General features: G+C 39.3%; 3 protein-coding genes across 8 annotated transcripts in view; 1 reads left to right on the plus strand and 2 right to left on the minus strand.

Annotated features, from left to right (window-relative positions):
* mbnl3 (muscleblind-like splicing regulator 3) overlaps positions 1–480 on the minus strand; it is a 36717-nt gene extending 36237 nt beyond the window's left edge. For all 5 annotated transcript variants that reach the window (XR_007036400.1, XM_047354063.1, XM_047354062.1 and 2 more), the window contains exon 1: positions 191–480. The gene's annotated coding sequence lies outside the window, so the exon portion shown is untranslated. The remainder of the gene's footprint in view (positions 1–190) is intronic.
* Positions 481–1685: 1205 nt separating this feature from the next.
* On the minus strand, positions 1686–5239 carry hs6st2 (heparan sulfate 6-O-sulfotransferase 2). Of its 2 annotated transcripts, none has more exons than XM_047352633.1 (2): positions 4361–5239; positions 1686–2978 (listed from the first exon to the last, which is right to left on the minus strand). In XM_047352633.1, the coding sequence occupies exons 1-2, from the start codon at positions 4933–4935 to the stop codon at positions 2162–2164; spliced, it is 1392 nt and encodes a 463-aa protein (XP_047208589.1). In that variant the 5' UTR covers positions 4936–5239; the 3' UTR covers positions 1686–2161. The 2 variants fall into 2 exon arrangements, with proteins under 2 accessions (XP_047208589.1, XP_047208588.1); XM_047352632.1 differs by having other exon boundaries at positions 1686–2981.
* Positions 5240–9386: 4147 nt separating this feature from the next.
* On the plus strand, positions 9387–22216 carry LOC124860018 (NLR family CARD domain-containing protein 3-like). Its single transcript, XM_047352966.1, has 14 exons — positions 9387–9765; positions 11308–11426; positions 11597–11749; positions 11867–11977; positions 12465–12560; positions 12911–13012; positions 14192–14261; positions 14416–14638; positions 14725–16504; positions 17559–17732; positions 18179–18295; positions 20391–20564; positions 20742–20788; positions 20917–22216. The coding sequence occupies exons 2-14, from the start codon at positions 11341–11343 to the stop codon at positions 21465–21467; spliced, it is 3684 nt and encodes a 1227-aa protein (XP_047208922.1). The 5' UTR covers positions 9387–9765; positions 11308–11340; the 3' UTR covers positions 21468–22216.
* Positions 22217–22914: the final 698 nt, after the last annotated feature.

Genomic DNA, 22914 nt, shown 5'->3' on the forward strand with positions numbered 1-22914 from the left:
CTGTGTTACGCCCATCTTAAACAACAAAAGCCAGCTTGTGCGCGTCCATGCAACAGGCAGGAGTTGCAGAAACCGAACAGACGCAAAATGTGAAAATAAAATAAAAACAACACACAGCAAATCTTTACAAACATGCGTCAGAGCGCATTAAAAATGCCGCAAACGCACCAGGCGTGCCCCGGCCGCTCACCTGTTATCAGTCCAAACCGATCAAATGCTTCCTTTCAAATCAACGTCGACTGAAATAAGCTTGTTGGATCCGTGTTTTCCGCCAAGAGTTCCTTATTTATCTGTAGGATACAGTAATAGCTCTGCACTGAAGCGAAGGAGGGTCGGAAATAAAACGCGCCAGCAAGAAATAAAACATAAAATTAAGACAAGTAAAAAGGCGATGCAGCTGCAGAGGGACAGAGAAGCGGAGGCAGAAATGTCAGCGGTTACTATATTATTAGCTCGGCAGCAAAAACAGACTGCACTCAGCAGATAACAGATTCAAGCGCAAAAAAGACAGAGGGAGGTCTTTATCCAATGGGAGGAGCTGGACGACAGGGGAGTGTTTTTTTATTAGGTTTCATCAAGGCACAAGAAAATGTAAGATGGTGCAAACTCTACGTAATATATGTGTATAAATGAGTCAAATTCAACTGGCATATTTGCAGAATGAGACGACTAAAAACATGGCAGAAGAAAAAGAAAAACAAACAAAAAAAGAAAAACAACCTGATTGCTGATAGGCTGAAACACCGACGGGGAGACGCTGCAACTAGACAAATATTGGAGCTTAGTGGTGACATCTTACGGACAAGAAATAAATAAAAATGAAAGAAGTATGTCATTAAATCGGCAAAAGAAATGCTGCATTTTACGTTTTGAACAGGAGGCACAATTTCCTGTTTTAAAATATGTAATATGTTTTAAACTTTTTATGAAATTAACATTTTTTTTTAGACGTTTGCTAATTGATTGACTACTCACAATAGCATTCCCATCTTTCTTCATATCTGATAACTGATGCTTTTTTTTTATTATTTATTTTGTCAGTAATATTAATATAAACATTTCCAGCCAACAAGCACATGTGGGGCCCAAATGGGAAGTAGCAGGGCTAAAATTTGGGGACCACTTGGGAAATCCAACTGGGGTAAATTTTGTCCTCAGTTTCCATGGTGGCCCTAAGTGTGTTCACCCAGACGGGTTTATGATGGGCCCCAAACCAGAATATTGCCAAAATGCCTGCAGTACAAGCTTGCAATATGAAATCGAATCTTATCTTATTAATCTTCAATGTCATGTCTTCAGTTGCTGTAAGCTGGAAATCATAACAGAAATGGCTTGAAAACATCTATAAAATGTGTTTCACTTCAATTAGTGAAATAATGAGCTTTTCAATAATATTATAATTCATTTAATATGACTGTATATATAATCATTCTTTTTTGGGAACAGCTGGAACAGATAAATACTTTCAGGAATCCTCTAAAAATTGCCAAGGAAACAGCCAGAATCCTATTTAAACAAATTTGCAAAACGAATTGTGATTTAAATCCATCTCTTTAATGTATGTACTGATATTTTATGGCATTTAAAGTACTTTACCGCCTCCTGCTGGTAAATGCCAGCTTTGCAACTGCAAGAGAAACCTATGTAGGCACGCAAGAGTGGCAAGAAAAGAAGAAGCAGTTTGGTAAATGTAAAAGCATAGTTTATATATAAAAAAAGACAAATTCCAATGTTTTACAACATTAACAGGTAATGCCACATATTGAGGTACCGATGAACTCGTTTTCCTGTTCCACTGTTTAAAAGACACAGACAAGTATATTTCAAAATATTCAAGACAACATTTTGGCAAACAAAGACTGTTAATCACACAAATGTAGTGCTTTTTGGCAAAAAAGCAAAAAAAAAAAAAAGAGTTCAAATGTGTTTAAAAGTCAAAAAAATCATGCTGAAGGTAGATTTCATTCCTTGCGTGAAAGGACCCGATTAGAACGTCAGTTGTAACAAAGAAGTACAATCAGTTTAAATAAATTAAAGCCACATTTAAAACAATTCATGGTCACAAAAGAATAAGAAAATAAGGCATTTACTGAAAATAACCTGAATTAGCAAAAATTGACAAGGCAAATCTTGGTAGACTTCCTATAAGGGCAGCCTGCTGCTACCAGTGCTCAACATTGCCTATGTAGTCCTCCATTGTGCTATTCTCATCTACATCCCACCAGTCTGGGAAAAGCACTTCTGACTCCACGCTGTCCTCTGCTGCCATCTCCCTCTGCTGCTCCTCAGTTTCGACACCGGTCGGACGTGCCGTTTCAGTCGGCTTCGACCGCCTCCCTTGTTTTTGTGAGAACCTTCCACGGAGCCGCCTCCTCTCCAGTTGTCGCTGCTCCCTGGCCTGCCGGTGCTCCTGCTGTCTTGCCACCTGGAAACGCTGCAGGAAAAGGTCACGGGCATAGTCATACAGCTCCACGTCCCATCGGTTTAGCCGGCGAATTCTTTCCTGCGTCTCAGGGGGTACCTCAACACTGGAAGCACGTGTCCCGTTCAGCTGTGTGAAAGGAGCGATGAACTGCAAGTTGAATGTTCTTTCGAAGAGGTACTGGGTCTTCCGCTGGTATTCGGTTAGGCCAAAGAAGGCCATCCCCTTTAGGTTGCGCTTAGCACTGTCCAGAAGCACTGGCCAGCGTTCGTCCTCGCTCATGGTGGAGACATTGTAGCAACCCACCAGACTTAGGTCGGCCAACATGCGGGTCTGTCGGTTGCTGGCCAGGTTGTAGGGGCAGTCCATGAACTCTTGCAGGGAGCAACCTGACCAGTCATCTCCTGAATAACAGCCTGGCAGCTCTGACACTGTTGGTGAGCGTCCGTCACACACGTGGAGGGAGGCCTTCCAAGTGGCTCCGCGTTGCACGTGACGCCACTCACTCAGGTAACGTGACACTGGATCTCTTAAAATTGTAATGTAGTAATAGTTTCTACTAGAAAGAGAAGAAAACAAAAAAATTGGTGCTCAAAATCACAAGACACTATAAAAGTTCTCCAGAATTAATGTTATGTGGAAATTTGTGCTGCAACTATTTGGTTTTACGCCGCAGGACTCTGATACATTTTTTATATTAGAATTTCAAACTTTTCCAGACTCAAATTTCTAGATTTTTGATATTTGAATCCAAAATATTAACTTTGAAACTGCTGGAGTAGTAGTCAGATCTTCCTGTTACCATTTTCACTTCTTGAGGGAGGTTTAGAAATCTCACATGTTGGTTCTTTCCTTTCAGCTAACTGCAACAGCTCGTCAAGAACAGTTTGGAGTTAATTAAATATTTGTAATTTTGGGTATATTTGTTTATGTATTTATTTATCTGATCTGAAACTTGATTGTAATTTCAATCAATTTTTAAATGGAAGTTGAATTTTATTCACTGTTTATTTCATAGGGATTTAAAAAAGTGAATAATAATCAACAACTGTTGCATTTTACAGTGAAGTTCCTAGTATCTAACATAGGTGCTCTTTTGCATGTTTGTAAGTAAAATAGTGTTAGGTCATCTCTCTTTGCCAAACTAAACTAAACCTGACTGACTATTAACTAAGATTAAATCTGAATGTACATACAGTAACTGACTGTTTATATCTTTGGATTGACCTGGAAGTAGATATTTTTGTATCAGCTTGTTTTGTAAAGTACCTTGAGACATTTGCTGTGAATATACATCAATAAACTAAATTATACATCCTTCTTTCCTTCCTTCTTCCATCCCTCATGCCTCTTCCTTTGTTTCTTGTGTCCTTCCTTGCTTCCTCATTCCCTTTCATTTATGCTTCCTCTCTTACTTGTGCCCTTTCTGGTGTCCTTCATTATTCCCTCCAAAATTCATCTCCTTACTTCTCTGCCTGATTGATGAACCTTTCCTTCCTTGTTTCTGTCTTTTGATCCTGCTGTCCTACCTGTTTTCTTTCTGGCCAGCTTTTATTCCTTGTCGTTTTTCCCATTTTCCTTGTATCCTTCTTCCTTATTGTTATCCTACTTCCCCTCCCTCTTTCCTTCTACCCTTGGTGTGTTCCTTTGCTTCCTTCTGTGTCCTGTTTCTCTTCCTTCTCTCAATCCAGTTTTTTTATTTTTCCAGGCTCCATATACAGAGCCTGCCAATTAGTATGAACTTAGTGAATTTTAGCTTTTGAAATCTTAACGTAAAGGACTTAGAACTCTGGGTAAGCGTGAAAATGTCACAGAAAAACGTATAGGAACCCTGCATCAAAATCATAAGGACCTAGGGCAGTTTGGAAGATAATAACTGTTGCAGTTTGGTAAAAAATCTGAAGAGCTCCCCAACCCCTCTTATCATCTCCTGCTAACCTGGGCTGGTTTTTCTGGGTCTCTCTGGAATCCATGCGTGACGGGACACATCGGGTCAGTTCAGTCCAGTCTGCATGAAGTCCGCAGCTCCAGCCGGTGGAAAACCTAGAGAAGAGCCAGGTTTCCTTCTTACCTGGCCTGAGGCAGGTGCACTTTTTCTGACCTGCATGGCACTCACAGGGCCTCTCCAGCTGAATATTACGGACCAGGTGTCGGCCAAAGGTTGTGCCCCCCGTCTTTTGAATGTGCAGAAATACTATGACATCATCCCCTTTGATGTTGAAGACCACATCGCGATTTAGATCAGGTTTGGTGAAGTTGAATCGAGGGACAAATCTGGCCAGAGCGCCGTCTTCCGCTATGTAGGGGTCCTTCTGGAGCCCGTCCTGCGATACACTTTCTCCGTTATGGGTACCACGTTTACCCCCGAGGGTAAACCAGGCCCCCAGCTGGTGGAGCATTCTGCACTCTGAGCTGCTGGGGCAGGCATACTGGATCATAAAAACGCCGAAAATCAACACCATGAGCAGGAAGACCAGGAGCCGCTGGTGGCTGCTGGTGGACTTCTCATCCATCTTCCCGAACCCGATGGAAAACCATCCCTCAGCCCGGCGCTTCAGCTGTGGGGGCCCGGAGACAGCAGCCGAGTGGAAACAATAACAACGCTGGTTAGGTAACCAGGCAGGCAATCAGACCGCGGCGGGTTCTGGGTCCATCTGGGTTTTAACTGGGAGAACCGAGCGGTTCTGTTTACAATAGCAGGCAGATTAAACGTTCGGGTTTAACTAGCGCTACAAAAGATAATCCGCTTAATAAAGATCACGCATCTTCAGCACCCATCGACTCCTGACCTTTTTCCCATGAGCCACTGCGCGTAAAGTGGGCGTGAAAACCGCGTCAAAGTGCACTTCATTTCCTGTGTAGTTTTTTTTAGGGTAAAATATGCAATGCCTACAAATACAACTCAAATTCAAATTAGTAGTGTAGTGTGGTTTTGTTCTGATTTCCTTGCTAAAATAGCCCGGTTGGGAAAACATCAGGCAGAAGGTTGGTTCAGTGCTGAGCTTCAGCAAAACCTACGGCTGATATTTTGTTTGCCAATAATCAACCAATTGATTTTAGGCTGAAACACAAGGGTAGGAGAGAACATGACACACAATGGGTTGTCAAAATAGGAAAAACGATTTTTTAATAAAACCTTTCAGTTTAAAATGTTAAATATCTCATTTTTGTTGAAAAACCCTCACAAAGAGGCAACAACCTCACATAGGCCACAAACAAACTGACAGAACATATACTTGAAAAGAATGGTATGAAAAGCAGTATTAAGAACAAATAAGGAGAACATTTATATGCCAAGAACCACCCCAAACAGAAGGTGACAACCTGCCACAACTGATTTATTTTCCAGCATTCATGCTAGCAAACAAATGCTGTAGCCTAGCAAAGAAAAAAAAAAAAAACTATCCAACCTCTAGCTCCCTATACTTTTAAATGATACAAGCTGTTTAATTATAAACCCATTTTATAAAATCCTTGAAAGAGGAAAACAGAAAAACTGAAAAGCTACATTTTGATGTGAGAAGCATTTAAGTTCTCTCACCTCAATGTCAAGCGTCAAACTGTTGACACAACCATTGTAGCTAATATCTGACCACTATTTAAAACATTTTTGCACCAACATGTTTTAACATTTGGCTGCACAGTGACACAGTTGGTAGCACTGTTGCACTACATCAAGAAGGTCCTGGGTTTGAATCCTGGCCTGGGGTCTTTCTGCATGGAGTTAGCATGTTCTAACCATGTATGCGTGGGTTCTTTCCAGGTTCTCCACCCTTCTCCTACAGTCCAAAAACATGACCATTAGGTCAACTGGTTACTCTAGATTGCCCTTAGATATGAGTGTGCATGCATGGTTGTTTGAGCTGTGTGTCTCTGGGTTGCCCTGCGAGGGACTGGCGAGCTCTCTAAGGTGTACCCTGCCTTCTGCCCAATGGCAGGGTATTGATTGTTCAATCGATAGTATCTATTTGAATGTTTTTAAATTTTCAATGTACTAACTACTATATTGTAATCATTGGCAAAATATACTACTATGGTTAGCAAACTTTAATAACTGTAACAATCTTCAAATGTACATGAAATACAACTAGTTTGACTGCAAATATAATTAAATATGACAAAAATGTACATAGTCTACAACTTTCCTGTTTGTCTTATTTTTTTATTTATTTTTGTCTCTATTATTTATTGTTTTGTAGACATATCACCAAAACTTTCTTCAAGAGACTTAATGACTCTATTATGCTGTGATGGAATGACAATCTGTCCAAGGTGTTTCGCCTCTTGCCCAATAACTGCTTTGGATGGGTACCAGCCCCCCTGTGATCCTACACGGAGAATGGATGAATGGATGGAGTCTATTATGCTGAACATGAGTGTGATTTAGAATTTATTTATAACATTTATTTTACTAAGAATAATTCCTACTGATATCCAGAATTTCTTTTGCAAATGGGTCCTGACCCACACAACAGCATTAACAGCACATGTTATTACAGAAACTCATAAAACAAACTAGAATGAATTTTTTGAATTTCCCTAGTTTTCCATCGGAGAGAATGTTTCCATGTGTACATTTTCAAGAAACAAATTACCTGTTCGTATTAATTAAACTTGCAGGCAGAAATAAAATCTGCCACTTACAAATTGTTTGAACTAGCTTCATTAATTCCCAGCCAGTTTATGGTAGGTTTCCATTATTCCAAATCTAGTACAACATCTTATCAAGTTGCAGAGACAAACATGAAGAAATACAGAGATGTTACTGAGCAACAAATTGAAAAAAAAATTATTTGTTTGCAGAAATTACAAGGTGAATTAAGAAGGAATTTTAATATGTCACCTTTCTAAAATTACGGCCTAAGTCATTTTCTGTCAATTTTGTTTTTGCCTAAATCGTCTCCTCATGATTCTAGCCACCCCATGTAAAATTGTCTATATCTTCAGTTGAGGTCATGCAATTCCATGCCTGTTGTATAATGGCCTATGTCAAGAGTGTGACAGTTTTACAGGCTTTTCAAAATGGCGACTGCTTCAGGAAAAAACAAAATCTACCAGCCACTGAGGCAAGTTGCATAATTCAGGGCTCATCCCGTATTGGTAAGAGATATAGGCTAGGCATTAAATATTGCATAGATATTTTAATTCTATCTTTCAGTCAGCATTTCCACAAAGTAGCTACATTTATAAAGCTAGCATTTAGCAAAGAGTGGAAGAGCTCCAGAACCTGTGGCTGTAACTACTGCAAGTAATTGTTTTTGTCAACTCTTTTCTTTTTTTTAAGATTACTTCATCAACTATTTTTCTTTTATTTTCCACATTGTATGATCTAATTGTGAAAGATATGTAGCTTGATAAAAAGGACCATAAGAAATGTCTATGTCAACACTCATCTGTTGTTATTACCTTTTCGGGTAAAATTGTTAATCATTTTTTTATACATTTTGTGAAATTTTGTGCTTCCTGAAATTTTTGAAAAAAATTACTTAAGCTGTTATTTTAGGAAGGTGACAATTTACAAAATATGAATGCTCTAAACTATGGACAGGGAGGCAACATCGTCAATCTTCCTTTAGATATTTGAACTTATGTGAAAGACCGATGACTTGAATCAGAATCAGAAACACTTTACTTCCAGTTACCATGAATAAAGAAGCATTTTGCAAGACACTGACTACTGCTTTGGTGATGTTATGCTAACAATCGAATAATAATCTTTACATCTGTGAAGTATTTACCTTAAATGTTTATAAATGAAATATTTAAATACAACCATTGTCTGTAATCTAATAACACAATATGCTCCCAGCAAAGTTATTTGATAACATCTATTTTTTAACATTTACATTGTTATTTAAATCAGATATAAAAAAAAGTGCAGCTACATACATATTTACTTTAAAGTAACAAGTTACTGAAGTGTATTTTATTTCTTAGGCACTAAAAGAACAAAACTGTCCTGTTTTCATACTGGGTTAATATTTACTGTAAAACCAACATCTGCACTAATTTTCTTATTTTTATGTGTTCAGTTCATCGTGCTGGTAGTTGTCACAAACAAAAACACTTTTTAAAAAGCATTTATAAATTCGGGAAAATATTCATTATTACACTGTGATTAAATTACATATTCAGTCAAATGACTTGTTTAGGATTTGGGACTCAACTTGGGACTTGCACATCTTGACTTGGGATTGATACGAGGCTTAAGTGGAAAGACTTGGGACATACTTGTGACTAACAAAACAATGATTGGTCTGGTAATGGCAAAAAGAACAGAAGAAAATGAAATGTTTACACAGAGACTGTGAAACTCTGGCTCTCATGTAGAACAAACAAATCAAATTTTCATCTTTAATAATTGACACCAAGCCGTTTGTAATTGATTGTATGGTTTCTTTCTTTCAATGCCAATAACTATCTAACCTTCGATTATTTTGGATAAAAAAAATTTATTATATAATTTGCTATATTTTAGTAAAATAATTTTACTTTATGTATTGACGGTAATGCAAAAAAATTAAACGAAGAAAGTGTTAAAAATGTGCAATAAAAATAAATATTGTAGATGTACAAAAGACAATAAAACAGATAAAAATGTACACTTTGGCAATAGTAGGATGGATGCACGTCCAACTTTGGTTATTTAAAACTTTCTATTATTATTCTATTATAATCGACTTTTTTTGAATAGCCTCTTTTCGAAATCAGATACAAAGGAAAAAAACTGCTCCCTATAAGGGATGGGTTAAATGCAGAGGACAAATTTCGTTGTAATGTACATGTGCAATGACCAATAAAGATTATTATTATTATTATTATTATTAAAAAGATAAAATCAGAAAAATAATATATAAATAAAAATCAATTGAAAAAAATATTTCTTAGTTGATTTCATTACAGTCTACCTTTAAAATTAATGCATTTGGTCATTTCATGCTGTGTGTAATTTTGTGCTTCTGTGAGTTTCTGGGGTCGAAGTGGAATTGCAGTTCTCACTGTCAGCCAGCAGGTGGCGGCGTTTTTACAACCATGACGTCACTGTCAGTTTACACACCTTTCGTCAAACTTCATTTAGTCCAGTCCTACCTGCTCCGAGTTGTTTTGGCCAAACCGGTGGCGACGATGAAGCTGAATTCCTTTTGCTAAACAAAAGAAGAAGAAAAGGTCATCTGTGATTGGCCATAAGCAGAAAGGAAGTGGCGCATCAGGGTAGGACAAACGTTTGGCGGGAGTGGGAGAGGGCAGGAAAAATCTGCTGGAACAGCAAAGAAGTCATAGTTTTAGATATTTTGCATGTAAAAGAATAATAAATATATCATTTGATAAGACGGATCTGCAAGGTAAGTAAACTCTAATTGGTAGGATTGTCTTTTAACGACTTAGCGAGTTAATTTTAAGGGAAACTCGGCAGCTAGGCGAGTCAGAAAAGCCGTGGAAAGGGCTTTGAACAGGGGCGTTTTTAGTGACATTAAACATTGGGAGCTTTAGCCCAGACTCCTCCTTCCTCCTCTTCCCTCTTTAGGAAATATCGTTTACAGTCTGTATTAATGCAATTCTCCACTTTGTTTATCACCGGCCTGCAGCGCAGCACTGAAAACATTTAGTCCAGTCCTACCTGCTCCGTGGGCCCCATCCATGACACTGAACAATCGGCTCCGAAACAGGGTTTTTTCTTCAATGGGAACCAGTGAAGCCCGAAGCCTAAAGGCTGCACCTATACTCATACAATCAGGGATTACAGAATGGTACCAGCTACTATTTTAGTACAGGCTTTAGTAAGGCGACCCCAAGGTCATGTGTGTTGGGTAAAAACCAAGACAGCTAAGCTGGAAACCTTTATGTCCACCAATTTACCCTGAAATGTGTGAAAAGCTGTGAAAAAAAAAAAAAGAAAGTAAGCATTACAAATATTTTTTTTCTTGAAAAATTCGTTTTCAATGAATGTTTGGTTTTTAATTGTTAGAATAAAGATCATAAAATTGACCTTTAATAGTCCCACTAATTAGTTTACATTGCTCTTTTAAAAAGGGTATCTGGAAAAAAAATCCGAAGCCCTGAAAAGCAAAAGACAATTTGGAAAAATCAGTAGGCTGGAAATGCTAAATTAAAATGGAAAGAAAAGGTGTGCTCAAGTACCAGGTGATTTTGCTCTATAGGTGCTTAAAGCAGTAACTAACTCATGCATCCTGAGGTAAAAAACAAACAAACATCCTGTTTGATCAAAACTGACTGTTAACGGAAATGAAAAAAGACCATGAATGAGGATCTGTCTCTGTTGACATTATAATCAGAAATTCTCAAACCTGCAATCCACAATTACAAAAAAGAACCTGAAAAAACTTGTGAGAGGAGAACGCCACCGGTAGCATAATCACCAACCAAGGGATTGGAGGACAAAAAGGCACCTGCAAATTCACTGATGATAACATGTTCATTTCTGGGCCGCCTCCTCTATATCTCTAGCATGAACTGAGTGTTCACGCTACTGCATAAATACTACATAGCATTAAAACCAGATGGTGGGGAACATGGAAGTAAAGTTGGAAAACTGTTTGTATTCCATAGTGTAATGCATCTATCAATCAGTTTTTGCACGGTAATTATCAAAGCAAGATGTATTTAGTGGTAAATGCGGCTCAATATAGAACCTTAACTCTAGCAGGTTTTGTATTTAAAGCTTGACCTCGACAGAATTATCTGAAGAAACTTCATAGTGATCTTTTAACCTGGAGTCTAGAATTTGAACAATTCCACTTAAATGATTCATTTTAACATAAAGCTCAAATAAAATCACTAAGGTTAAAACAAGAAAATGAATACGGCATTAGTTGTAGTACGGCTGTGTGTTATGACTGATGCAGTATCACATTGTGTCCTGGTAGGTTGTTGTGGGTGTGAGGGTTTGGTGTTCTGCTATGAATCAGCTTGAAGACCGAGATGAGGCCATTTCTCCTCAGAACATTTTTCTATGTGGGGAAGAGAGCCAAAGAAAAACTCAAAGGTAAGGAAGGCTGTCATTGATGGCAGCTTCAGATCGGAATAAAGCCTTGTGCTCTGGTGAACAGAGGGTTTACCAGCTGCAAACATATTGTAGCGTTTGTTTTAATTGTTGGCCTGAAGGAAGCATAGAAAACTGAACTGATATTATTCACACTTTCTGTTGTTCTGAAGCCCAAAGATCCAGAAGCACATTCAAATTACTGCTGAGCCTGAAACCAAACCAGGAGAAGTTCCAGTTCCTGCATCGGACCCAAGCTGTGTGTCCATGAAAAGTGACTGGTCCATGCAATCTCCTCCTTTTTTCAGTCCATCTGTTGATGGAAGGTACCACAGAAAAAAAAAATACTGTTTTTAATTTATTTTGTTAAAGCTTGAAACATACAGTAAAATACATCGGGTTGCCTTTAAAAAAAACAAATTTCCGTGTTGGTTTCGTTTCAGAACCAAAGACAAAGAACATTGTTTAGCTCTCAGCTGTCTGTCCTCCAGGACTGACAAGTCAAAGAAGGACATCATTAATTTTAAAGGACTTCATCAATCTGCTGATAAGAGGTAAGCTACGGCTGATGGCAACAGTGAAACAAGTCCAGAAAATGCAGAATCTGACACGATTTAATGCTTAACCTTCTTTTTTTATGACCTGTGAACTTTAGTTTCATAAAGTTTATATCACTTCTTTATTTAGTATGTATCCGTGTAATAAAATGAACCAGGATAGTTGTTACTTTGCTCAGGTGGGGCATCAGTCTGCAGAATAGATCAGTTTTGATCTCAGTCAAATTTGAATTGTCAAGACATTTGTCTTTTTGTTTTGTTTTATGAGTCCCTTCAAAAAGTCCTGTTTTATTAACAAAAATGAGAAATATCACAGGAAGTCATTCAAGTGTTAGAAAAGTTGGATTTAATAAGAGTAAAACATAAACCTTCTAGTTTTCTTGGTCTTTGCTCTGCATCTTCGTGGATTAATTTGCAATTTTGCATCAAGTTACTTTTGTTTCTATGTTAAAAGTAATGTTGCTCACATGGTTTTTGCTGACAGAGGTCATCGGAGAACCGGTTCACGTCGTTTGAAACCAAGCTGCAGCTGCAGTGCTGGTTGCTCTCATCTGAAGGGATGTGAACAATTGGCGAAGAAGTAAGCTACTGAAAATGTTTTTTACATTCGCAGGCTTTCAAAGTGATCTTCTAGATACAAATCAAAGTCGTTTTTTAAAATTATGTACAGGGTGGTAAATATTAAACACAGCCTATACAAGAACACACATACTTTCTGTTTACTATGGTTCCTTAAGAGAATTGGTGAATATATTTCTGTCACTAAACAAATTTACACTTTGAAAACAGTTCACAAATAAAACTCACCCTTTTGTTATTGTGACATAAAGAATCCAACAAACATGATTAAACTTTGTTTTTATCGAAGTTATTTGATGCATTACCATAATAATAACAGTTCAACGGATTTGACGTCTGTGTGTTCATAAGGAGGAAACTGGACTGTTCAGACTGCACCGAACCTGATCCTGAAGCAGGCCCTGGATTCAGAAAAAGTTATTTATGGTCTAGAGATGGACTCCACAATCACAGGTGAGCATTTTAGACCTAGTTTTAAAACCTGGATCATGTGGGATCATGAGGTCTTTCATAGATCTTCTTAATTTGTCGTTCTGTGCAAAGAAATGCAGAGCTGCATTAGACTCATTTCTTAAATTTCTCTCTCAAGAATCCATCTCGTAATGTTTGTCTTGATCAGTAGTTCAGGTTTTCTGAAGGCCTTTCAGGTATCGTCTTTGGTTTGCTTTGGTCTTTATTTAAATGCACTCCTTATGCTTGAACTTTCTTAGAAGAATGTTTTGTCTTTGTTCAAGCTTCAATGGTATCACTGTGCTTGACTGACCAGCAAACTCCTCTGGCTTAAACCACAGAAATAATCTATTTAATATTGTCAAGAGAAGGATGAGACACACCAGATCCAACAATGCAGATGAGCTGAAGGTCACTATTAAAGCGAACTTGGCTTTTCTAACACCTCAGCAGAACCGCAGGTTGATCACCTCCATGTAACGCCTCACTGATGCAGTGAATCATGCAAAAGGAGTCCCAACCAAGTATTTAGTGCTAATACTGTACAGTACATGGACATACTGTACAGTAGAGTGACATTTTTTTATATAAAAAATAGTGGTCTTATGTAATATTGTCATTTTCTGGCAAACATTAGTTTTTATTAGTGATGAAAGGAGATTTGGGAACAGATACTGTTGGGTTGATTGGACGTAAAATTAGAGAGACAAGCTGGAGATGGTTTTGACAAGCTCTGAGGAAAGATGGTGGATACACTGGAAAGAGGATGTTGGAGATGCTAGGAGCAGCTAGGCAGGAGGAAAAGAGGAAGAACTTGGAGAAGATTCGTGAACATAGTGAAGGAGGACATGGAGGTGCTTGGTGATGGAAGCAGGTAATAATATTTGGTGACCCTGAGGCGAGCAGTCAAAAGAAGACAATAATCCCTATAATCATCAAATAATCACACTTTAAATATATTACTTGTGTGTAATGAATTTATATATAATTTTTACTTTTTGAATTGAGTTACAGAAATGAATTAACTTGTGCTTGAAATCAGGGAAATATCCCAATTGTTTTATCCTAAAACATAAAACTTTTTTAGACATTACAAATATGTCTCTCATTAAAAGCAAATATAAAGTAATGACACAGGCTGGATCTTGTACTGTGAGCTTTTTTAAAAAAAATGATTTACAGATTTAAAGATGATGGCGTGAAGGAAACCGAGCATCAGTCAGCCCAGCAGGACCTCAGCTCTATATTTATGGTCTGCATCTTGACAACACTTTGAATGAAATCTGCTCTGTTTACTTCTGTTTCTTAACCAGTTGATTTCTAGTCAGTGAATCAATGTTTATATATTTATTCTGTGCTCCCATCTTTTAGGCAGCCAATGTAATTAATTTGTTCAACTGTTCCAGGTTTTGGAGGAGAGCATTGTTGATTTTGTGCGGAAAGAGCTGGGGCACATAGCTAGGGCTGTGGGTCCAGGTTACCCTGGAGAAGGTCCAAGGGATGTGGAGGATGTGTTGGAAGGCGAGGATGACGAACAGAGGAGCAGCAGCAGAGAAGCATTTCTGAAAATCACCATGTGCTTCCTGAGGATGATGAAGCAGGAAACGCTTGCTGACCTTCTACGGAGCAGTGAGGATTTCTATAAATATTTAATGTGTTGGATAAATTATTTCTGAGAGATGTGTTGGATCTTCTGACTCGTTGTGGTTTCTCAGGGACTTCCGCCAATGTTGGTCAATGTAAACTTAAATCTAACCTGAAGAAGAAGTTCCAGTGTGTGTTTGAAGGGATTGCTAAAGAAGGAACCCAAACCTTTCTGAATCAGATCTTCACAGAGCTCCACGTCACTGAGGGTGGAAGTGCTTCAGTTAATGATCAACACGAGGTCAGACAGATCGAAACGGGGAGCAGGAAACCACACAAGGGAGAAACTAAAACCAGGCTAGAGCAAATCTTTGAAAGGTCTACTAAAAAGCTTCGACCAGTCAGAACAGTGATGACGAAGGGAGTGGCTGGCATTGGCAAGACGGTCTTAACACAGAAGTTCACTCTGGACTGGGCTGAAGACAAAACCAACCAGAACATCCACTTAGTGTTTCCATTCACCTTCAGAGAGCTGAATGTGCTGAAAGAGAAGAAGCTCTGTTTGGTGGAACTTGTTCATCTCTTCTTTACTGAAACCAAAGAAATCTGCAAGTTTGACGAGTTCCAGCTTGTTTTCATCCTCGATGGTCTGGATGAGTGTCGGCTTCCTTTAGACTTTCGCAACAATGAGATCCTGACCGATGTTAGACAGTCTGCCTCAGTGGATGTGCTGCTGACGAACCTCATCAGAGGGTACCTTCTTCCCTCTGCTCGCCTCTGGATAACCACGCGACCTGCTGCAGCCAATCAGATCCCACCTGAGTGTGTTGACCTGGTTACTGAGGTCAGAGGGTTTTCTGACCCACAGAAGGAGCAGTACTTCAGAAAGAGAATCAGGAACAAGGAGCAGGCCAGCAGGATCATCTCTCACATCAAAACATCAAGAGCCCTCCACATCATGTGCCACATCCCAGTCTTCTGCCTGATCACTGCTACAGTTCTGGAGGATGTGTTTAAAACCAGTGAAGAAGAAAAGCTGCCAAAAACTCTGACTGAGATGTACATCCACTTCCTGGTGCTTCAGACCAAAGTAAAGAGTCTCTACTATGATGGAGGAACGAAGACTGATAATCACTGGAGTCCAGAGAATAGAAAGATGATTAAGTGTTTGGGAAAACTGGCCTTTGAGCAGCTGCAGAAAGGGAATTTGATCTTTAATGAATCAGATGTTGGACAATGTGGCATTGACATTAGAACAACCTCAGTTTCTTCAGGAGTGTTCACTCAGATCTTTGAGGAGGAGCGAGGAGGGCTGTACCAAGAGAAGGTGTTCTGTTTTGTACATTTGAGTGTTCAGGAGTTTCTAGCTGCTCTTCATGTCCATCAGGCATTTTTCTACTCTGATGTCAACCTTCTGGAGGAAGAGAACCCTTCATCTGACTTTGAAGATTTTTACCAGAGTGCTGTGAATCTGGCCCTAAAAAGTCCTAATGGGCATCTTGACTTGTTCCTCCGCTTCCTTCTGGGTCTTTCACTGCAGAGCAATCAGACTCTCCTGCAAGGCCTCCTGAGTGTTGGCCCACAGATAGATGCTAGCCCAGTTACCGTCGATAAAGCAAGCCGATACATCAAAAAAATGTTAGACGAAGGTCTTGCTGTAGAGAAGAGCATCAGTTTGCTTTACTGTCTGAATGAACTGAATGATCGTTCTTTAGTAGAAAAGATTCAGGAGTCTTTGAACTCGGGGCACCTTTCCACAGGTGAACTGTCACCTGCTGGCTGGTCAGCCCTGGCTTTCCTTTTACTGTCCTCGGAAAAAGTCCTGGATGTGTTCGACCTGAAAAAATACTCAGCTTCAGACGAGGCCTTCATGAGGCTGCTGCCTGTGGTGAAAGCAGCAAACAAAGCTCTGTAAGTACAAATACGATTAGATTACATATACCACCGATATCTTTTCAACCAAAAAAAATATTTCATATGAAATTTTGAGCATGTGGGTTTATAAAAAGATTTTATATGCTCTGTTGGTGGTTTTTGTCCATTCATATTTGTTGCCATAAGATTTTAGAGCAAGCACTTTCTGATTTCCCACAGTGTGAATTCTGGGCAATTAAAATATGATATCCGATCAAATACCGTGTCCAAGCAGTACTTGCAAATGTTGCGATGATGATTGTGAGTCAATACAATGTGCAACTCCACCTACAATTTTTACTCCTATTTTTGTAGCACTGGTGGCCTTTATGTTGTAAGTTGACCGATGGGCCGGGACTCAAACCAGTGACGGCTGTGTCCAGGTCTGTAGCCTGCGTATTTGGGTTGCGTGCTTTACCCCTATGCCACCGGCGCGCCCCAATTTTCATTCTTATTCTTGACGGTAAAGCATAATGAGCTCTCAGATGTTTTTGGAAGAAATTAACTTGAAAAATAAACGGAACTTGAAATGCAACAAGACACTAACATCACAACCACAGAGGTAAAACCTTCAGATACCCTGAGACAGAATAATAAATAGACTATTCTGTATTCAGTGCAGACTTGCATGTTTTTACAGAGTTCTCACATTATTTAACAAAAAAGTTGCTACTCAAATGGTTAACGTTTTAACAGTTTATACAGCGATGTCGGAAATTTGTGCCCTGTGGGTCAAATTGTTAGGTGAAAAGTACTGGATGGCCAAAAACATCAGATTTTTTAATAAAGAATTTCAAAAGTAAATTTATTGTGATTTTTCTTTGTTTTACCTAAATTGTGTCCAATTCCACTTTTGCCACACCGCGGGCTGGGTTGACTTGCCAGGGCTTTGAGAAAGGCTGACATAGAAAGAAGATTGAAAGTGTAGAAATTGATCTATGCAAGACAGAAATAAACAGAAAGATTCTGGAAAAAACGTCTATTAAATACCTATACCTATATAATGTGGATTTTAGTCTAATTGTAGTTTTGTTTCTGCTTTTCTTTGCAGACTGAGTGGTTGTAACCTGTCAGAAGGAAGCTTTGAATCTTTGTCCTCAGTGCTCAGCTCCCGGTCCTCTGTCCTGACAGAAGTTGACCTCAGTAACAACAATCTGAAGGATTCAGGAATGAAGCTGCTGTCAGCTGGGCTCACCAGTCCATACTGTAAACTGGAAATCCTCAGGTCCTCTTGAGTTATTTTCTTCTCTGTTTTGCTTTTTAATCTTTAATAGCTGTTGCATATTTTTTATACATAAAATTCTTTTATTGAAAATATAATGGTCAAATGTGTTAGATATTTACCAAAGGTAAATTTTAGTGACTTACCATCTTAGCTATCATGGCAGTTCCAGTGTATTTTGTTAGTGCTGGTTTTAAGATAATAAAACTTCTCTTTGTTTGCCTAGTGAAAACCTAATGAATACAGTCCTGCACCAATAGACGTCTAAACTGTTGTACACTTGAACTATGAACAACCTCTTGAATTCCATAATTTACTTTAGTCTAGGATGACATAATTTCCAGTCTCTTTCTACTTCTTATATTAATAAAAGTCTTTGTTTATGCCAACAGATTGACTCTTTGTAACCTTACTGAGAACAGCTGTGAGACTCTGTCTTCTGTATTCAGCTCGCGGCCCTCTTTTCTGAAAGAAATGGACCTGAGCAACAATGACCTGCAGGATTCAGGGCTGAAACTTCTCTCTCCTGGACTGGAGAGTCCACACTGCAAGCTCGAAATCCTCAGGTCAGGATACAATGTAAACATAATTAAAAGCTAGAAACACAGTGTGAAAAGTTTGGACACACTTTCTCATTAGGTGGGTTGTCTTTACTTTTATTAATACCTCTCCTCTTCAAGACTGTTGGAAAATCATTTCAGGTGCCTATTTCATGTAGCTGACTGAGAGAGTGTCAACAATTACAGAGTTAATTTACAATTTGCTACATACAGGTCCTTCTCAAAATATTAGCATATTGTGATAAAGTTCATTATTTTCCATAATGTCATGATGAAAATTTAACATTCATATATTTTAGATTCATTGCACACTAACTGAAATATTTCAGGTCTTTTATTGTCTTAATACGGATGATTTTGGCATACAGCTCATGAAAACCCAAAATTCCTATCTCACAAAATTAGCATATCATTAAAAGGGTCTCTAAATGAGCTATGAACCTAATCATCTGAATCAACCAGTTAACTCTAAACACCTGCAAAAGATTCCTGAGGCCTTTAAAACTCCCAGCCTGGTTCATCACTCAAAACCCCAATCATGGGTAAGACTGCCGACCTGACTGCTGTCCAGAAGGCCACTATTGACACCCTCAAGCAAGAGGGTAAGACACAGAAAGACATTTCTGAACGAATAGTCTGTTCCCAGAGTGCTGTATCAAGGCACCTCAGTGGGAAGTCTGTGGGAAGGAAAAAGTGTGGCAGAAAACGCTGCACAACGAGAAGAGGTGACCGGACCCTGAGGAAGATTGTGGAGAAGGGCCGATTCCAGACCTTGGGGGACCTGCGGAAGCAGTGGACTGAGTCTGGAGTAGAAACATCCAGAGCCACCGTGCACAGGCGTGTGCAGGAAATGGGCTACAGGTGCCGCATTCCCCAGGTCAAGCCACTTTTGAACCAGAAACAGCGGCAGAAGCGCCTGGCCTGGGCTACAGAGAAGCAGCACTGGACTGTTGCTCAGTGGTCCAAAGTACTTTTTTCGGATGAAAGCAAATTCTGCATGTCATTCGGAAATCAAGGTGCCAGAGTCTGGAGGAAGACTGGGGAGAAGGAAATGCCAGAAGTCCAGTGTCAAGTACCCACAGTCAGTGATGGTCTGGGGTGCCGTGTCAGCTGCTGGTGTTGGTCCACTGTGTTTTATCAAGGGCAGGATCAATGCAGCTAGCTATCAGGAGATTTTGGAGCACTTCATGCTTCCATCTGCTGAAAAGCTTTATGGAGATGAAGATTTCATTTTTCAGCACGACCTGGCACCTGCTCACAGTGCCAAAACCACTGGTAAATGGTTTACTGACCATGGTATCACTGTGCTCAATTGGCCTGCCAACTCTCCTGACCTGAACCCCATAGAGAATCTGTGGGATATTGTGAAGAGAACGTTGAGAGACTCAAGACCCAACACTCTGGATGAGCTAAAGGCCGCTATCGAAGCATCCTGGGCTTCCATAAGACCTCAGCAGTGCCACAGGCTGATTGCCTCCATGCCACGCCGCATTGAAGCAGTCATTTCTGCAAAAGGATTCCCGACCAAGTATTGAGTGCATAACTGTACATGATTATTTGAAGGTTGACGTTTTTTGTATTAAAAACACTTTTCTTTTATTGGTCGGATGAAATATGCTAATTTTGTGAGATAGGAATTTTGGGTTTTCATGAGCTGTATGCCAAAATCATCCGTATTAAGACAATAAAAGACCTGAAATATTTCAGTTAGTGTGCAATGAATCTAAAATATATGAATGTTAAATTTTTATCATTACATTATGGAAAATAATGAACTTTATCACAATATGCTAATATTTTGAGAAGGACCTGTAATTCTATTTACTCGACGAAGGTGTGTCCAGACTTTCGACTGGTAGTGTGTGCTCCAGATGTTTGTGTGGGGTGGGGTGCATCGATGTTTGTTGCAGATGGTTGGCTACCAGGTCACCTGCAGAATGAAACCTGGTAAAATGTTGATAACGCTAATAGCGTTTCCGTTTTAACCCTTTATACAATATTAAAGTTCAACACACTGATGTTGTGATGAGGATTATATATTTCCTGTGTATCGTGCAGGCTTAGTGAAAAGCCCCTTATGGTAAGGTGTGTTTGTCTGCAGGCTGTCGGGGTGTTTGGTCACAGAGGAAGGATGCAGGTCTCTGTTCTCAGCTTTGAGCTCCAACCCCTCCCATCTGACGGAGCTGGACCTAAGCTACAACCACCCAGGAAACTCAGGAGTGAAGCTGTTCTCTGAAAAGCTGCAAGATCCAAACTGGAGACTGGATGTTTTAAGGTGTCAGTGGGATGAATGGAATGAAGTTGATACATTTTGAAAGATGTTAACATATTTGGCACTTGTTAAAGGCTGTGATTTTTACAAGAGTTATGCTCCTAGTTGTTTTAGTCTTTAGGGATGTTTTAGCTCTGTGCTTAGAGAGACTGTATTTCTCTGTCCTCCTTTTATTTACAGGATGGAGCCTTTTGGAGAACAATGGTTGAGACCCGGCCTGAGAAAATGTAAGTGTAGTTTTAACAGGATTGAACAAAGCTTCTTATATTTCACCTCAAACTGTACCTCTAGCATGCAAATAAATGCACACATCACTGATATCTGCAGCTGCATTCTGTCTTGTTCTCGCCTGCAGATTACATTAACGTCACAGTTGACCCAAACACAGTTAACAGACAGATTAAACTGTCTGACAACAACAGGAAGGCCATACATGTGAGAGAGGACCAGTCATACCCTGACCACCCAGAGAGATTTCAGGACTGCCCTCAGCTGCTGTGCAGAGAGGATCTGAGTGGTCGTTGTTACTGGGAGGTGGAATGGAGTGGATGGGTAGATGTTTCGGTGAGTTGCAGAGAAATCAGCAGGAGAGTGGAAAGGGCGGACTGCAGGTTTGGTGGGAATGAGCAGTCCTGGAGTCTGAGCTGTTCAGACGGGGGTGGTTACTATGTTTACCACCAGAAAAACAGACTATTTATCTCGCCCTCCTCTGCTGCCGCGAAGAAGATAGCAGTGTATGTGGACCATCCTGCTGGAAGTGTGTCGTTCTACAGAATCTGTAATGATGCTCTGATTCACCTCCACACCTTCAACACCACATTTACTGAACCTCTGTATCCTGGCTTTGGCTTTAGATTTAGGCTCAGGTCCATGACTGATTCCTTTGCGTCTTTGTGCTCTCTGTAATAGTTTTCTGATGAACCACATGTTCCCATGACTAGGCAGATGGTTCAGTCTACAGGATTAAATCCATTACCAAATGGATCATCTGCAGAATTAAATTGTATACTCGGTGTTGAGAAATTAAAATCAGTGGAGTATTTTTTTTATCAACAAAATAGCATAAAAAAATCATAATTGTAGATTTTATAGTGGAGAAACAGGACTGCACAATATGAGGAATAATTGTAATTCCCCCAGACTGTACCCCAGGGTTTCACCTTATCTAAAACTTCATCAATGGATTTATATTTCCTCAAAGGGAAAGATAAACATTTTATAATTGGATGTTTTTCGTGTTGAGACAGAGTTGCATTTTACAGTGCAGTTAGATTGCTAAATGAAATTGGGTCAATTTTGTAGCTAATTAATACTATCTCAAATTTATGCTGCAGATATTGAGTAAAATATTAATAGTTTATTTATGTAACAACAGTCATTTGTTTTTTAAAGAGGAAAAAAGGGGTCCACACATTTATGCCAATAAGTCAATGCTAGCACCAAGCTGCGCTAAGAGGGTTCTTTCCTTCCAGGCTGGGAGTGTTGTAGTTTTCAGACACCTTTCCTCTACTTTTAAGTTTTGTCTTACTGTTTTGCTGTACATCTCTCTAAATATTTCTACTGTTCTGCTGTGTTTTTCTGCAAAAATGATTAGACTAACCTTTTTATAACAGTACTTTTTGGTTAATAAAAAGTAAACAGGATTAAGAACACAACTATTTTGCCATGTGTGTATCATTTTATCACAAAGTTTAATGAGTAGAAACCTAAACTTACACACATGGACAACATTGTTGGTACCCCTCAGTTAATGAAAGAAGAACCCACAATGGTCACAGAAATAACTTGAATCTGACAAAGGTAATAATGAATAATAATTCTATGAAAATGAACAAATGAAAGTCAGACATTGTTTTTCAAACATGCTTCAAGAGAATTATTAAAAAAAATAAACTCATGAAACAGGCCTGGACAAAAATGATGGTACCCCTGAAAATAATGTGACCAAAGGGACATTTTAAATCAAGGTGAGTCCATTAATTAGCATCACAGGTGTCTACATTCTTGTAGTCAGTCAGTGGGCCTATATATAGGGCTACAGGTAGTCACTGTGCTGTTTGGTGACATGGTGTGTACCACACTCAACATGGACCAGAGGAAGCGAAGGAAAAAGTTGTCTCAGGAGATCAGAAAGAAAATTATAGACAAACATGTTAAAGGTAAAGGTTATAAGACCATCTCCAAGCAGCTTGATGTTCCTGTGACTACAGTTGCACATATTTTCCAGAAATTTAAGATCCATGGGCCTGTAGCCAACCTCCCTGGACGTGGCTGCAGGAGGAAAATTTATGACAAAACAAAGAGACGGATAATAAGAACGGTAACAAAAGAGCCCAGAAAAACTTCTTAAGAG

This window comes from Girardinichthys multiradiatus, chromosome 23, assembly GCF_021462225.1.
Source record: "Girardinichthys multiradiatus isolate DD_20200921_A chromosome 23, DD_fGirMul_XY1, whole genome shotgun sequence".
NCBI lineage: Eukaryota > Metazoa > Chordata > Actinopteri > Cyprinodontiformes > Goodeidae > Girardinichthys > Girardinichthys multiradiatus.